Source organism: Xenopus tropicalis, chromosome 7 (genome assembly GCF_000004195.4).
Source record: "Xenopus tropicalis strain Nigerian chromosome 7, UCB_Xtro_10.0, whole genome shotgun sequence".
Lineage (NCBI taxonomy): Eukaryota > Metazoa > Chordata > Amphibia > Anura > Pipidae > Xenopus > Xenopus tropicalis.
The window spans coordinates 14,067,578-14,083,669 of NC_030683.2; the positions used below are offsets into that span (position 1 = coordinate 14,067,578).

Below are 16,092 nucleotides of genomic sequence, written 5' to 3' on the forward strand. Positions count from 1 at the left end.
ATGCATTGTGGGTTATGCAGTTCCTGCATGCTGTCTGTAAGCTGTGGGGAAGTTGTTACAGTTTGTAACATCAGTGTTTTAGTCCCTCCTCCCCTGCCGGGATTTCAAATGATGCAGAAAGATTTCAGCATATAAAAATGGTATTTATTCCTACTTTATGATCATATTCCAGGGATAGGTATATAAGGGGTTTCTGTATTGTGTGGGGCACTTTGGTTTGTGAATCAGGGCTTGTTTTTTTTATAAATAATATTCTGTTTAAAATGGTTATTTAGAAACAATTTCAAGAAATGCTTCCCTATAACGCTGAAGCCGTAGCAGCTCGAGAAGAAATATTCAGATATCCATCCGGCGAGGAATCATTTCCCATCTCTAAATGATACACCGGGAGAGACAGTGTTCAATTACAGCGCAGGTCAATTTGTCGGCTTTGTTCATCGTATCTCTGTCATTATTCCCGCCGCCTCATTGGAAGATGAGTGACAGCGGTGCCGCCGGTAACACCGGGTTACTGTTACATCTATATTAAAAACATTTTAGAGGAGATGGGATCTCGCAGAATCATCGCAAACTGCCAGATGTCAGGCTTGATTGTAATTAAATAGATGGAGCCGTGGCTTCTTCTCCAATGGCGGAACTGGGGGTGTGGCTTACAGAAGTACTGCCAGGCAATTTGGCCCAACTGAGTTTGTATCCAAAGGAAACATGTTCGGGCACAATTGAAATGTCTTTCTCATCTCTCCTCGAATTTCAGCTGGAAACCGTGTTATTGTTAGCAACTTGTACAAATTCAGATGAAATGAAAATTGTCTGTGCATGTACGTACATTGGTAATACTAATACTGTGCTAATCTTACCGTTTTCCCGAGACCTGTAAATCTTTTATTGGTTTTATTTACTTGTATGGCACTCCTTATATACTGCAGAAGGGGGCACATTAGTCCTCAGCCTTGTGCCTCAGTGACTGCTAATATCCTTATCATTTACAGTAGGGGGTACATTATCCCTTATAATACATGAGTGATACTCAGAGTTCCCTGTATAACTCAGCCTGCAGCCTTGTGCCTTTACATGGGCACAGAACCCCTCAGTGACTGCTAATATCCTTATCATTTACAGTAGGGGGTACATTACCCCTTATAATACATGAGTGATACTCAGAGTTCCCTGTATAACTCAGCCTGCAGCCTTGTGCCTTTATATGGGCACAGAACCCCTCAGTGACTGCTAATATCCTTATCATTTACAGTAGGGGGTACATTATCCCTATAATAATGAGTGATACTCAGAGTTCCCTGTATAACTCAGCCTGCAGCCTTGTGCCTTTATATGGGCACAGAACCCCTCAATGACTGCTAATATCCTTATCATTTACAGTAGGGGGTACATTATCCCTTATAATACATGAGTGATACTCAGAGTTCCCTGTATAACTCAGCCTGCAGCCTTGTGCCTTTATATGGGCACAGAACCCCTCAGTGACTGCTAATATCCTTATCATTTACAGTTGGGGGTTCATTATGCCTTTGACCACCCCACCCCTCCCTAACTCCTGCAACCTCTGCTTACCAGATTTTGAGTCACTTTAGCATTTTCTCTGCAACCATAACTCTCCTGTTCCTGTATACCAACTGACTCCTATGCCCTAATTATGCTCCTATTACATTGCCTATGTTGAAAAAAGACACTCAGCTTCAACCTTAAAAGGATGCTATTTGTATGAATCAATAAAGCTTTAGTCAACATGCCAACAGTAATATTTTTGGAGGACAACTACTGGTCAGGGGTTGCTTTCCATGGTTTGGGCTTGGGCCCCCCAACATCAGTGCCCAGAGAAAAGGGAATCATTTAACCATTAAATAAACCCAATAGGGCTGTTCTGCCCCCAATAAGGGGTAATTATATCTTAGTTGGGATCAAGTACAGGTACTGTTTTATTATTACAGAGAAAACGGAATCATATTTGCTTATAATGGAGTCTATGGGAGATGGCCTTTCCATAATTCAGAACTTTCTGGATAAGGGATCCCATACCTGTACCCCAGTGGGCTCCATTTTGCACACAGAACACTTGTGCCCAGAGCTTTTATATCTTCAAATTAAATACATATCCCATTTTATCATTTCTAAATACAGGGTATATACAGAAGGTTTTCTCAGTTTAACTCAAAAGCCCCCCATATAACATTTCATGTTTAATAGAATAATATAAATACGTTGAAATATTGTAGATTTTTATTGAAATATTGTTCAAAAGAAACAAAGAAGACGGATGCTTCAATTACAGAGGAGACGTAGATGGATTTAGTAATACCTCCAGAAATACAAGTTCATTGGAAAACCAGCAGTTTGCCATAAAATATAGTGAGTCAGCATACAGACCCCCTGGAACAGAGCAGCAATACACATTAGTGGGAAAAATATATTTAATATTTCAGATATGGGAGACCCCCCTGAGCTTTACAGTGCAAAGTTTGCAGTCCCTTACAGCTATACGTGGATTACAAAAGAATAGAAATGTACAGAAAATACATTACAAGCAAGAAAATAAATTTGAATTTGAATACTATATGAATCTAAAGAAACAATTGGAGAAGATGTTACATTAATATGACAAAAAATCTGGACATAATAGTAAAGAGCCCCTTGATTTTTTTGACGCAACCATGTCTATTTTGATGCGACTGTGGCTATTGTGACGTGATTGTGTCCATTTTGAGTGGGCCACGCCCACTTTGGCATGCCCACACCCGCTTTGGTTTGACCCCACCCACTTTGACGCAACCATGCCCACTTTGATACAAACACGCCCACTTTAGTATGACCACACCCACTTTGGCATGCTCACACCCACTTTGACACGGCCACACCCACTTTGGCACAGCCCCACCCACTTTGATGCAACCACACCCATTTTGGGGATTTTCTAAACATTTTTATAGCCGTTTGCTATTCAGCTGCATCTCTTATAGAGGATTCCATATGTCGCTGAATACAAAAAAGTTGAATTTGGTGTCTAATTGGATTAGAACTTTGTTGCTGTTCTCTTGAAATGTTTGCTTTGTGGTTCCAGAAGGTCTAGATGGTTTAACCAAATGTTCCTGAGTTACACAATTTATAAATCAATGTCTCTATAACCGTTTTGTCTCCTAGACCTATCAGTAAAACACTCATGGGTTTGTAAATTGAAAGTCCAAAGAGCGGAGTTGAAGTGGATATCTGTGTGTGTATAAATTAAGAACATTAAGGACCTTTATTCCCTTTTAACCACTTAAACACACACTGTATTTAAAGGGGAACTCCAGACTCCAAGCCAGAATTTGTTAAAGAGCCCCACACAACACAGCAACCCCTAATATCCCTATCCCTGTAATCTGTTCCTTCAAACAGTAGGAATAAATACCATTTTATATGCTGAAATCCAGCTGCAAAACAGTTCTTCCCTTTCTGCATCATTAGAAATCGTGGCAGGGGAGGAGGGACTAAAACATTGATGTTACAAATTGTAACAACTTCTCCACAGCTTACAGACAGCATGCCGGAACTACATAACCCACAATGCATTGCACTGGGATGTTCCTTTCCTTATTGACATCACTTGTGCAGCAGGGAATTGTGGGATTGGGAGGAGGCAGGCTGAGAGGAGGCGACTACTGTTACATTTTATTTGAGTCACAAAGTAGTTAGCCAGATCAGCAGGGGAACAGGGGGCGGGGCTTAGGGAACAGGGGGCGGGGCTTAGGGAACTGTTCCAAACCATATTATTACATTAAACATCATGAAAAGGTTCATATTTCTTAATTGATGTATATTGCAAAGTTGTGGAGTTCCCCTTTAAACTGATTAAACATTATCCATAAAGTGCATATAAAAATCAAGAACCTGGGTTGTAAACAAGGCATGTAATTTGGTGGATTAATCCCAATGGGACACAGAGAATGATTTTCAATCTCATATTGCTTTCGTTCGACGTGAGCGTAATACAGAATTATTTCATATTTCTTATTAGGAGCAAATTATGGTCATGTGTAGTGATGAGCGAATGTTTTCGCCAGGCATGGATTCGCAGAAAAGATCAGCATTTCGCCATTGGCGAATTGTTTTGCGAAACATCCGTGAAAATTTGCTGCGGAAAAATTTTTTTTGGGGCCGCGTCAAATTGGGTGTGGTCTCGTCAAAAAAGCGCGGGTGACAAAAAAATAGATGCGGACGACAAAAAATAGAGGCGGGTGCCAAAGAGACGCTGGTGACAACAAAAAATCACACGCCAAATGCGTTTCATAAATTTTTCTCCTTTTTGTGAATTTTCGGCACAGATTCGCTCATCACTAGTCATGTGTATGACTTAATAGGAATATGAATGGCAAGAACTAAGACAATTACATAATATTCAACTATAGCAGCTCTTTATAAACATAATAAGGCCCGGCAATTAGTGATGGGCGAAATGTTTCACCAGGCATGGATTCGCGCAGAATAATTTGGCTTGCGTCCAAAAATTGACGCCCGCGTCGAAAGAATAGTCGCGCATCAAAAAGGAATAGTCGTGGGTGTCAAAAGAATAGCTGCGCAACAAAAGAATAGCTGCGCAATAAAAGAATAGCCGCGCAATAAAAGAATAGCCGCGCAACAAAAGAATAGCCGCGCAACAAAAGAATAGCCGCGCAACAAAAGAATAGCCGCGCAACAAAAGAATAGCCGCGCAACAAAAGAATAGCCGCGCAACAAAAGAGTAGCCGCGCAACAAAAGAATAGCCGCGCAACAAAAGAATAGCCGCGCAACAAAAGAGTAGCCGCGCAACAAAAGAATAGCCGCGCAACAAAAGAGTAGCCGCGCAACAAAAGAGTAGCTGCGCAACAAAAGAATAGCCGCGCAACAAAAGAATAGCCGCGCAACAAAAGAGTAGCCGCGCAACAAAAGAGTAGCCGCGCAACAAAAGCGGGCGACAATTTTATTGATGCGCTACATTTTCGCCGTTTCGCAAATCTTTTGAAAAGATTCCCGAATTTTTCGGCGAGGCAAAACGGGGCAGATTCGCTCATCACTACCGGCAACGTTTGAGCCTTAAAACCAATATACGTGGCCACTAAAGCAGGAGAAGATAAATTTTGCTTGAGATAACTGCACCCAAAGGCTTGAATACAAAAGAAAACTGTATTATCATTTATTAATAGTATTAGATTGCTTAGAAACCCTGCCTGCCCTCGCCATTACGTTCATGTACAAACAGATAAGGGCTTCCAGGCACGTTCCTACTCCTGCCAAAACCTGCTGTTATCCTATAATTACTGAGCTACGTTACTCCTCTACGTTTGGCTTTGGGAATCAAACACATGATCACGGTTGGCAGATAGCAATAGTCATTAATCCCGCGGTACAGTTGAAAAGGAGACACTGACTCAGGGTTCCACGCCACCCCTAAAATTACACTCATTACATCTCTCGAACAGGTCAAAAGGGTTGAGGAGACTACCTCATACGTATGCAAATAGACCAAAGGGATTCTGGGAACAAATTCCATAAGGCTCCTAAACAACATCTCTCAGCAAGATTACTCCCTTGGGGATAGCCATATTACTGCCATATTACTAAGCTGGTGGGGAGGATTGGGGGTGTAGGACAACACAGAGTAGGATAAAGAAATACAGCAGAGGGGATGGAGAAGGGTTCTATATGTATTGGAAAAGTAGGTGGATTGGTCTTCTTTAAATTTTGTAACCCATGGCTAGGGATGAGCGAATTTTTTGAGCAGGCATGTAATCGCAGCAAAATTCCGCATTTTGCCATCTGCAATTTTTTTTTGCAAAACAGCTGCAAAATTTCACCACCAGGTGGGGCCATTACATCACAGGGGCGGGGTCATGACATCACTGGGCATCACTTATATCATATTATTTTCTTATTTGTTGTAGTAGTGGGTGGGCCATCCCCTTTTATGATTGTACTAAATATAATTTTGTTTTTGAAATGTAATTCAGTGTGGGAAAATGTCTTCTGTGCCTACTATTGTATTTTACCTAATGGCGGGGGAGATAACGGGCAAATGTTTGTATAAAGGAAAACTATACCCCCAGAATGAATACTTAACCAACAGATAGTTTATATTATGTTAAGTGGCCTATTAAAGAATCTCCCCAAACTGGAAAATATATATCAGTAAATATTGGCCTTTTACATCCTTTCCCTTGAGCCGCCATTTAGTGATGGGCTGTGTGCTCCCTCAGAGATCAGCTGACAGGAAGTGATGCAACTCTAACTGTAACAGGAAGTAGTGTGGGAGCAAAAGGCAGAACTCTGCCCATTCATTGGCTGATGGGGCCTAGCATGTATGTGTGCCTTGGCTTGTTTGTGTGCACTGTGAATCTTATGATCCCAGGGGGCGGCCCTTAGTACTTAAAATGGCAGTTTTCTATTTAGGATTACTATGGGGCACTTTGCATTTGAGGTCATCATCTTTGTGCAATATCATTTGATAATCCATGGATATATTCTAAGAGGGTTCTAATATCATTTTAATGATTGGATGATTTTTGCCGTGTTACAAGGGTATTATCTCAGCGGGTATGGCATATAATCATGGGGGGCAGTTGCTTTCACCCCATTTCCTGGGCCCTGTTTTATATGCGCAATGATTACAGTCTCCTTGAAAATAAGCAAAAGAATTACATGAAAATCTGCAGCAAAAATGACTCGAAAACGGAATCATGTCTTTTGTGTAAAGTGTATTCAGATTTTGACTACTAAGAACAGAGGTGGAAGGGTTAAACATATTGCATATTTACCACAAATCATTTTTCAAATTTCATATGCTGAATAGTAACACGTTAGTAAATGTATTCCCTTTATTGTTTTTTTGCACAAATTGCATAATATTGCCAGTGATATTGATTAAATGCTTAACTTGCTCTTTAATAGACTCTGTGGCCCATCAGATAACTCGGAGCACATCCCCCAGTCTTAAAGGAACAGTTCAGAGTAAAAAATGAAACTGAGTAATATAGACTGTGCAGAATAAAAAATATTTGTAATATAGTTAGTTGGGCAAAAATGTAATCTATAAAGGTCGGAGTGGGCAGATGTCTAACATAATGGTCAGAACACTACTTCCTGCTTTACAGCTCTCTAAGCTGATACCAGTCAGTAACCAATCAGTGACTTGAAGGGGGGGCACATGGGATATAACTGTTTGCTTTTAAATCTGACATGCATGCCAATAACCAAAAGCAAACCAAGTGAGCAGTTATATCCCATGTGCCCCCCTAAAGTCTAAGAGATTAGAGAGCTGAAAGCAGGAAGTAGTGTTCTGGCCATTATGGTAGACATCTGCTCATTCCAGCCTTTATAGAGTACATTGTTGCCTAACTAACTATATTGCAAATATTTTTTATTTTGTGCAGTCTGTCTATTTTACCCAGTTTCATTTTTACACTGAACTGTTCCTTTAAATCCCTTACTATTCATTTCCGTTGTAACCAATGAAAAGCCATTTTTTGTGTTTTAAGTTGGCCAGCATGCCATAGCTCTTAATTATACAATGTATGGAAACAGATGTACTGTATATAAGGCATGTTATTTAGCAGTTACAAACAGAAGAATATTTTTACTTATTGCAATAAGAAAGAAAGAAAGAAAGAAAGAAAGAAAGAAAGAAAGAAAGAAAGAAAGAAAGAAAGAAAGAAAGAAAGAAAGAAAGAAAGGAGGAGAATACAAGATAAATGGATACATTAAAAACATGGAAGAAGAATGAGAATAAATTAGGAAATACAGCCAATGAAAGAAATAAAGAAAGAGTGAAAAATTAAAGCATTAAAGAAGGAATTAAAGAGAGAAAGATAAATTAAACATTGGAAAAAGTTAAAAAGAAACAAAGAATGCATTAAGAAATAAAAAAGAAAGAAGGATGGACATATTAAAAAAGGAAGACTACTTTAAAGAAATAAAAAAGTCAGGATGGATATACTGTATGAAAGAAAGAGAGAGAGAGAGAGAGAGAGAGAGAGAGAGAGAGAGAGAGAAAGAAGAAAGAAAGAAAGAGAGAAAGAAAGAAAGAGCAAAAGAAAAAAAAGAAAGAAAGAAAGAAAAAAAGAGAGAAAGAAAGAAATAAAGAAAAGGAAATAAAGAAATAAAGAAATAAAGAAAGAAAAAGAGAAGGAAAGAAAAAAGATAGAAGGATAGAAAGAAGAAAGAAAAAAAGAGAGAAAGAAAGAAAGAAAGAAAGAAAGAAAAGGAAAGAAAGAAAGAAAGAAAGAAAGAGAGAAAGAAAGAAAGAAAGAAAGAAAGAAAGAAAGAAAGAAAGAAAGAAAGAAAGAAAGAAAAGGAAAGAAAGAAAGAAAGAAAGAAAAAAAGAGAGAAAGAAAGAAATAAAGAAAAGGAAATAAAGAAATAAAGAAAGAAAAAGAGAAGGAAAGAAAAAAAGAAAGAAGGAAATAAACAAAGAAAGAAAGAAAGAAAAAGAAAAAAAGAGAGAAAGAAAGAAAGAAAGAAAGAAAGAAAGAAAGAAAGAAAGAAAGAAAGAAAAGGAAAGAAAGAAAGAGAGAAGGAAAAAAAGAAAGACAGAAAGAAAGAAAGAAAGAAAGAAAGAAAGAAAAGAAAGAGAAAAAAAGAGAGAAAGAAAGAAATAAAGAAAAGGAAATAAAGAAAGAAAGAAAGAAAGAAAGAGAAAAAAAGAGAGAAAGAAAGAAATAAAGAAAGAAAGAAAAAGAAAAAAAGAAAGAAGGAAAGAAAGAAAAAGAAAAAAAGAGAGAAAGAAAGAAAGAAAGAAAAGAAAGAAAGGAAGAAAGAAAGAAAGAAAGGAAAGAAAGAAAGAAAGAAAAAGGAAGAAAGAAAGCTAATACTAGAATAACAAACAAACATTTAAAAAGAAAGAATACAAGATAAAAGAGATAAAAAAGAAGAATGAATTAGGAAAAACAGTCAATGAAAGAAATACAGTATAGAGAGAATGACAAATGAAAGCATTAGAGAAGGAATTAAAGAGAGAAAGATAAATTAAACATTGAGAAATAAAAAGGAATGAAAAAGAAAGAAGGATGGATATACTTAAAAAAGTAAGAAAGAGAAAACTAATTCTAGAATAACAAACATTATTTCTCAAAGGAATGGTCAGTGCAACAAAAAAATGAAGTAAATGTTTGCAAATATGTTTGCACCATTCTCAGTCCATTTTGGAGCAGATATGTATTAATAGAGACAATTCACTAACAGATTATCCAGAGGGGTCAGTTAACTGTATCTTTTGACCATTACAACAACATTTGCAAAATGTCCTCTGGTTACTGAACTCTCCAGAATTGTCTGCCTTGCGTTCCAGCAGCCAGATGGGAGCCATACGTTATATAAACCAAGCCACGTGTAGCGCCATTTTGTATAACGTGCAAATCCATTTTCCGTTTTACTAATGCCTGCAAAATTCTGCATTTTGAAAGCCATATAATAAAAGAACACCATAAGGAATATATCTCTGTCACAACCCCCCCACCCAATAGTGTATAGAATTAATCTTGGAAACAAATCTCCCATCATAAACCACGTGACTGCGGTAACATATGGCTAGAATAGCTAAAAAATTCCCTGAGATTGAATTATAGTTTGGTAGCCAACCATGAAGTATGAATAAAAATATACACTGGCCTTTTTCTTTATATAGATATATACTGTATACTTATAAATGTTTTCCCTCACCATTCTTCTCAGTCAAATAACATAACATTTAGGGGCAGATTTGGAGCTTAATACATAAAAACTCATCCGTGTTCTGTTCATTCCTATGGGATTTTTAGAAGAGAAGCTTGTTTATCAACGGGTGAAAGTTAGGGGCCGATTTACTAATCCACGAATGGATCGAAAGCGTCCGAATGCGTTTTTTTCGTAATGATCGGTATTTTGCGATTTGTCACCGTCGCAACTTTTTAGTAAATTGTCGCAACTTTTTCGTAGCCGTTACGACTTGCGCGAATTGTCACGACTTTTCCGTAGCCGTTGCGAAAAAATCGGAAAGGTTTGCCCGCGACAATTCGCGCAAGTCGTAACGGCTACGAAAAAGTCGGGACAATTCGCGCAAGTCGTAATGGCTACGAAAAAGTCGCGACGGCGGCGAAAAAAATCGCAAAAAATACGGAAAAAAGTCGCAAAATGTTCGTTTCCAATCCGATTTTTTCCCAATTGGGATTCGGATTAATGGATTAGTAAATGTGTTCACCATTTGATATACACTTCTAAAAATCCCATAGGAATAAATAGATCGCGGGTAGTGATGGGAAAAATTATTCGGAAGGCATGGATTCAAGGCAAGTTTTAACGTTTTGCCGTAGGCGGATGTTTTCATAAAACATCCGTCAATAAAATGTCGCCTGTGTCAAAAAATTGTTGCTCATGTCCCAAAAAATTGTCGAACACATAAAAAAAAAAATGACGTGCGCGTAAAAAAAGTCAAGTGCGCAATTTTTTGGATGTACACGTCAAAGAAATGATGCACGTGACAATTCTTTTTTTTTTACGCGCGACAAAAAAATTGACGGCCACGTAAAAAAAAAATTGTCACCCGCGTCAAAAAAATAATGTGCGTCAAAAAATAGTCGCAGATGTCAAAAAAAATGCACGCCAAATTTTTTTGCCGTTTCGCAAATTTTTCACTGTTCCGTGAATTTTTTTAAAGGTTCATGAATTTTGCAACAAAGTGAAACGGGACAGATTCGCTTAGCACTAATCGCGGGTGAGTTTTTATGTATTGAGCTCTATTTTTGGATAAATCTGCCCCAAAATGTGAAGTCCTAAACCATAAAATCTCAAAAGCAGATATATAAAATACTCCGAGTACAAAACAACAACTGAATAGCCATCGATTCTACAACTGTACCCTCCTTTGATGACCCTTGATGAGCTGAAAACCAAGGCATTATCATTTGGGTTTCTGGCTCCTGATCAAAGTTGATGATCCAAAATGAAGGGATAAAAATAAGGCATTGCAACCAATAATCAATATTTAGAGTCACCAGTTGACGTAAAATGCCCATGGCTCACTTTTTCTGGATTTTTGTCAACAGATTAACCAAGACCTTGGGTGTTCAACTGGCCATATCTAGCTAGTCATCTGTAAGGTAGACATCTTGGAACATGAGTGGACATCATAAGTTGAAAAGGCTGTTCAGCCATCTTGATTATTGTTATAATTCTAGCACTATTAACTGCTTGACCAGTCTTAAGGGAAATGTTATCTAGTTAGTTCAAACTGGAGATTCTGGTATTACTACATCCGGCCAGTAGTGACCAACTTAATTTGGTTTTGACACTTGGAGGCTGATTTATTAAAATTTAAGATCACATTTAAAAAGAGCAATAGGGAAAAAAACTTGGGAGGCACGAATCCCAGATTCAGTTCGGTTCGGATTCGGCTCGGGATTCGGCCGAATCCTTCAGAGTGGGTTTGGGGGTTCAGCTGAACCCAAAAAAGTGGGTTCGGTACATCCCTAAAAAAAACTAAATTCAACTTACTTTCTGTGGCTATGAAATGAGAACACAACTAAGTTATTTGCCTTAATTGGGATTTAACCCACTTTAACATTGATTTTAAACGAGGCAGTAAAATCTCAACTGTCTTGTTCACTTTTAAATTAACTTTTAGTGTGACATCGACATTGATATTCTGAAACAATTTGCAATTGGTTTAATTTAGCTTTTTGTTCAGCAGCTCTCCAATTTGGAATTTCAGCAGCTTGCTAGGGGGTCTTGTTTACCTTAGCAACCAGGCAGTGGCTTGAATGAGAGACAGGAGTATGATTAGGAGCAGGCCTGGATAGAAAAATAAGGAATAAAATGTAACACAAATGATAAATTTGTAGCTTCACAAAGCAATAGTTTTTGGCCGATGGGGTCAGTGACCCCCATTTGAAAGCTGGGAAGATGCAGAAGAGGAAGGCAAATAATTAAAAAACTATAAAAAGTAAATAATGAAAACCAATTGCAAAGTTGCTAGGAATAGGGCATTCTATAATGAGAGCCTTGGAGTGACTCTAACATCAACTTTTTGTATTTTGATGATATACTATACATTGACTTCTATGCAGTGTCGGACGGGGATGCCAGGGGCCCACCAGAAAACCTTAAGGTCACCATACACCTTAAGATCCGCTCGCTTGGCGATGTCACCAAGAGAGTGGATCTTCTCTCGATATCCCCCACCTACAGGTGGGCGATATCGGGAGAATCCAGGCCCTGGGGCCAAACGATCGAATTATAACGGCGGGTATAGGCAAAGTTGGTTTGGGGACCGCATCAACGAGCCGATGCGGCTCCCAATCTGACTAGATTTTCAAACCTGCCCGATCGATATCTGGCTGATTTCAGGCCAGATATCGGTCGGGCAGGCCCGTCGATAGTGCCCATACACGGGCCGATTAGCTGCCGAATCAGTCTAAAGGACCAATATCAGCAGCTAGAATCGGCCCGTGTATGGGGCCCGTGTACCTTTAGACCATGGGCCCACTCTCCAAACTTTTTTTTATCCACTTCTTACTCAATCTCTATATTTTCCTATATTTTTATCTTTACATACTATATTCTATTCTTCTATATATTTAGTGGCTTTGTTCCCATAGAAAAACAAGTAATGACCCTGAAGCAGGCCAAATGGCTGGAAGCGGAAGGGTCCACTGACACCTGGGCCCACCGGGAATTTTCCTGGTATCCCCGTGGGCCAGTCTGACACTGCTTCTATGGCATCTCAGTAGGTTTAAGGTGGCAGATTTACCAGTTGAGTTTTTTGTATCTTCTATAAAAACTTGTCTAGGAATGCAGTCAACATTTTGTGCCACGGTTTTCTCGAATTGTGCTCTCTCAAATTTGGATAAATCAGCCTCATAGTTTGGACACTATGGGGTATTTGGGTTTTTTTTTTAATTCTCGTTTTTTTTTTATCCATTATAGAAGCCACCATCCAAAAGTAACAAACAGAAATAGGAATTTGTTCTTTCAATTTACTGTGCACAGTAAAAAAAACACATGTACAGCGTGTTAGGCATGATACAGAGTTTGGGTAAAACCATTTAAAATTAATATCATGTTGCTCATTTAACAAAATATAAAAAAAAAAAAAAGCAATTATACATTTTAGTGTTAAATGATACAGTCAATTAAACCATTAAGGCCCAGCGAGTGTTGGGATTGAACCTGTTTGGGACCACACTGGCACCCAATTATTTACCAATACATGTCAAAAAGTCATGGGAAAGAGTAATTAAACATAAAAACTGAGTGCAAATTGTGTTACTTGTTGTAAGTGACAAAGTTAAATGTGCACAATAGAAGAATTATATATATATATATATTTTTTTTTTTCAATTGTGATCATAGAAAGTGCAGTCTTTTTTAGAAACTGAATCAGTGTTAAAAAAAAAAAGGTCATAGTTTTGTCATTGGTATGTGAAGATTGTTCCAAGGCCCCATCCATAGCTCCTCCTCGTCTGATTGTGTTTGATCACTGTGCAATTCTATTGGTTCTTTGACATCCTCGTTATTGTCAACAACAGACTCTTGTTCTTCTGTGCTTTTTAACTTATGTTCCCCCGGCTTAAACGTTATGTTTTTGCCCATGGCATTGTTACTGGCCAGGGATATACAAGAAGGCTTTGAGTTTAGTTTTATAGAGGCCCCTTTAGACAAAGTGTTCAACTGAATATTCTCCTCGTGCGTCACCCCCAGTTTGTCCAATTTCTTGAATTGCTTTCCCAGTCTCAAAGGTGAAGATATTTTTAAATTGTTGGTGAGGCAAGAACGCCTGGTTCTAATAACAGACCCATTCTGGGCAATGTATATATTTCCGTTGACGTTGTTTTGAATATTGGGGTGACTAAGTCGGTTCTTCGACTCAGGGGCGCTTTCTTCTCCAGTTGAACTGGTTTCATACTCCCGATCCACCACTAATTTTATTCTTTTGTTCTTGGCGATCTGTTTAATAGAGAGAAGAAAAGAGTAGAAAGAAAGTGTTAAAATAGCGATACCATTACTTTTATTACGTCTCGGGGTGCTCTTGGTTCGTTTGCAGCCCCCCCTTTAGGACTTTGTCATTTTTCAATCCTGATAAAGTTTGTAGTTGTAGTTATGTAGAAATATAAATCAAAAAGTGAAGAGTAGTGATGGGCATGGATTTGCGGCGAATTTGGCGGATTGTTTTGCGAAACGGATGAAAATATTTTCCACGGAAAAATTTGCCGCACGTCCAAAAATTGTCGCCGGCGTCAAAAAAGAATAGTCGTGGGCGTCAAAAGAATAGCCGTGCGGCGAAATAATAGCCACAGGCGACAAAATAATAGCCGTGCGACAAAAATAATAGCCGCGGGCGACAAAATAATAGCTGTGCGACAAAATAATAGCCGCGGGCGACAAAATAATAGCCACAAGCGACAAAATAATAGCTGTGCGACAAAATAATAGCCGTGCGAAAAAATAATAGCCGCGGGCGACAAAATAATAGCTGTGCAACAAAATAATAGCCGCGGGCGACAGTTTTTTTTTGCCGCACAACATTTTCGCGGAACAGAACAGATTCGCTCATCACTAGTGAAGAGCAGTTAGAACAGTAGAGGTCCTCACCGAGGATGAATGTTTAATTTGTCCCTTCACATCATTTGGTTTATTTTGACAAAAGAGAATATTGGGTCAGATTCAATTAGATGAGAAAAACTCATGGAAAACTCCATTAAGTTCTGTAGGGAAATGGGGAACTGAATCTGGAAACAAATTTCCAATTTAATTAGTTAATGATTTTTGTAGTTTCAGCAATGACCTTCTCTGCCGTCCATAATATATGCAGCTCTTGTCGCCCTTCTCTACTATTCTGGCTTGTTTGCCATAACACAGACTTCACTATGAATCATAACATCAACTTGATCAACTCTGGGCATTTTATGATCAACACAAGGCTTCTTTGCTCTTTTATGTAGATCATTCTTTCTATCAGACTCAGATAATTCCCTACTCTACTTCGGCAGCCTGTGGTTTCTAACATTTGCACTAAGAAGCACCTTAACTCCCTGGGTCTTTACTAAGGTGCAGTGTTTTTTTTTTATCTATAATATTGGAGCAATTCTAGCAACCATTTGTAGTACAGGCATGGGATTCCTTATCTGGAAACCCGTTATCCAGAAAGCTCTGAATTATGGAAAGCCTGTCTCCCATAGACTCCATTTTAATCAAATAATTAATAATCAACTAAGATATAGTTACCCCTTATTGGGGGCAGAACAGTCCTATTGGGTTTATTTAATGGTTAAATGATTCCCTTTTCTCTGTAATAATAAAACAGTACCTGTACTTGATCCCAACTAAGATATAATTACCCCTTATTGGGGGCATAACAGCCCTATTGGGTTTATTTAATGGTTAAATGATTCCCTTTTCTCTGTAATAATAAAACAGTACCTGTACTTGATCCCAACTAAGATATAATTACCCCTTATTGGGGGCAGAACAGCCCTATTGGGTTTATTTAATGGTTAAATGATTCCCTTTTCTCTGTAATAATAAAACAGTACCTGTACTTGATCCCAACTAAGATATAATTACCCCTTATTGGGGGCAGAACAGCCCTATTGGGTTTATTTAATGGTTAAATGATTCCCTTTTCTCTGTAATAATAAAACAGTACCTGTACTTGATCCCAATTAAGATATAATTACCCCTTATTGGGGCAGAACAGCCCTATTGGGTTTATTTAATGGTTAAATGATTCCCTTTTCTCTGTAATAATAAAACAGTACCTGTACTTGATCCCAACTAAGATATAATTACCCCTTATTGGGGCAGAACAGCCCTAATGGGTTTATTTAATAGTTAAATGATTCCCTTTTCTCTGTAATAATAAAACAGTACCTGTACTTGATCCCAACTAAGATATAATTACCCCTTATTGGGGCAGAACAGCCCTATTGGGTTTATTTAATGGTTAAATGATTCCCTTTTCTCTGTAATAATAAAACAGTATCTGTACTTGATCCCAACTAAGATATAATTACCCCTTATTGGGGGCAGAACAGCCCTATTGGGTTTATTTCATGGTTAAATGATTCCCTTTTCTCTGTAATAATAAAACAGTACCT

The 16,092-nt window shown here is 38.3% G+C and overlaps 1 protein-coding gene across 2 annotated transcripts in view; it reads right to left on the reverse strand.

The window, feature by feature from the left end:
* Positions 1-12,958: 12,958 nt before the first annotated feature.
* pcdh15 (protocadherin-related 15) overlaps positions 12,959-16,092 on the reverse strand; it is a 709,890-nt gene continuing 706,756 nt past the window's right edge. For both annotated transcript variants that reach the window (XM_031905917.1, XM_031905916.1), the window contains one exon: positions 12,959-13,942. In XM_031905917.1, the coding sequence (XP_031761777.1) occupies positions 13,397-13,942 (546 nt within the window). In that variant the 3' untranslated portion in view covers positions 12,959-13,396. The remainder of the gene's footprint in view (positions 13,943-16,092) is intronic.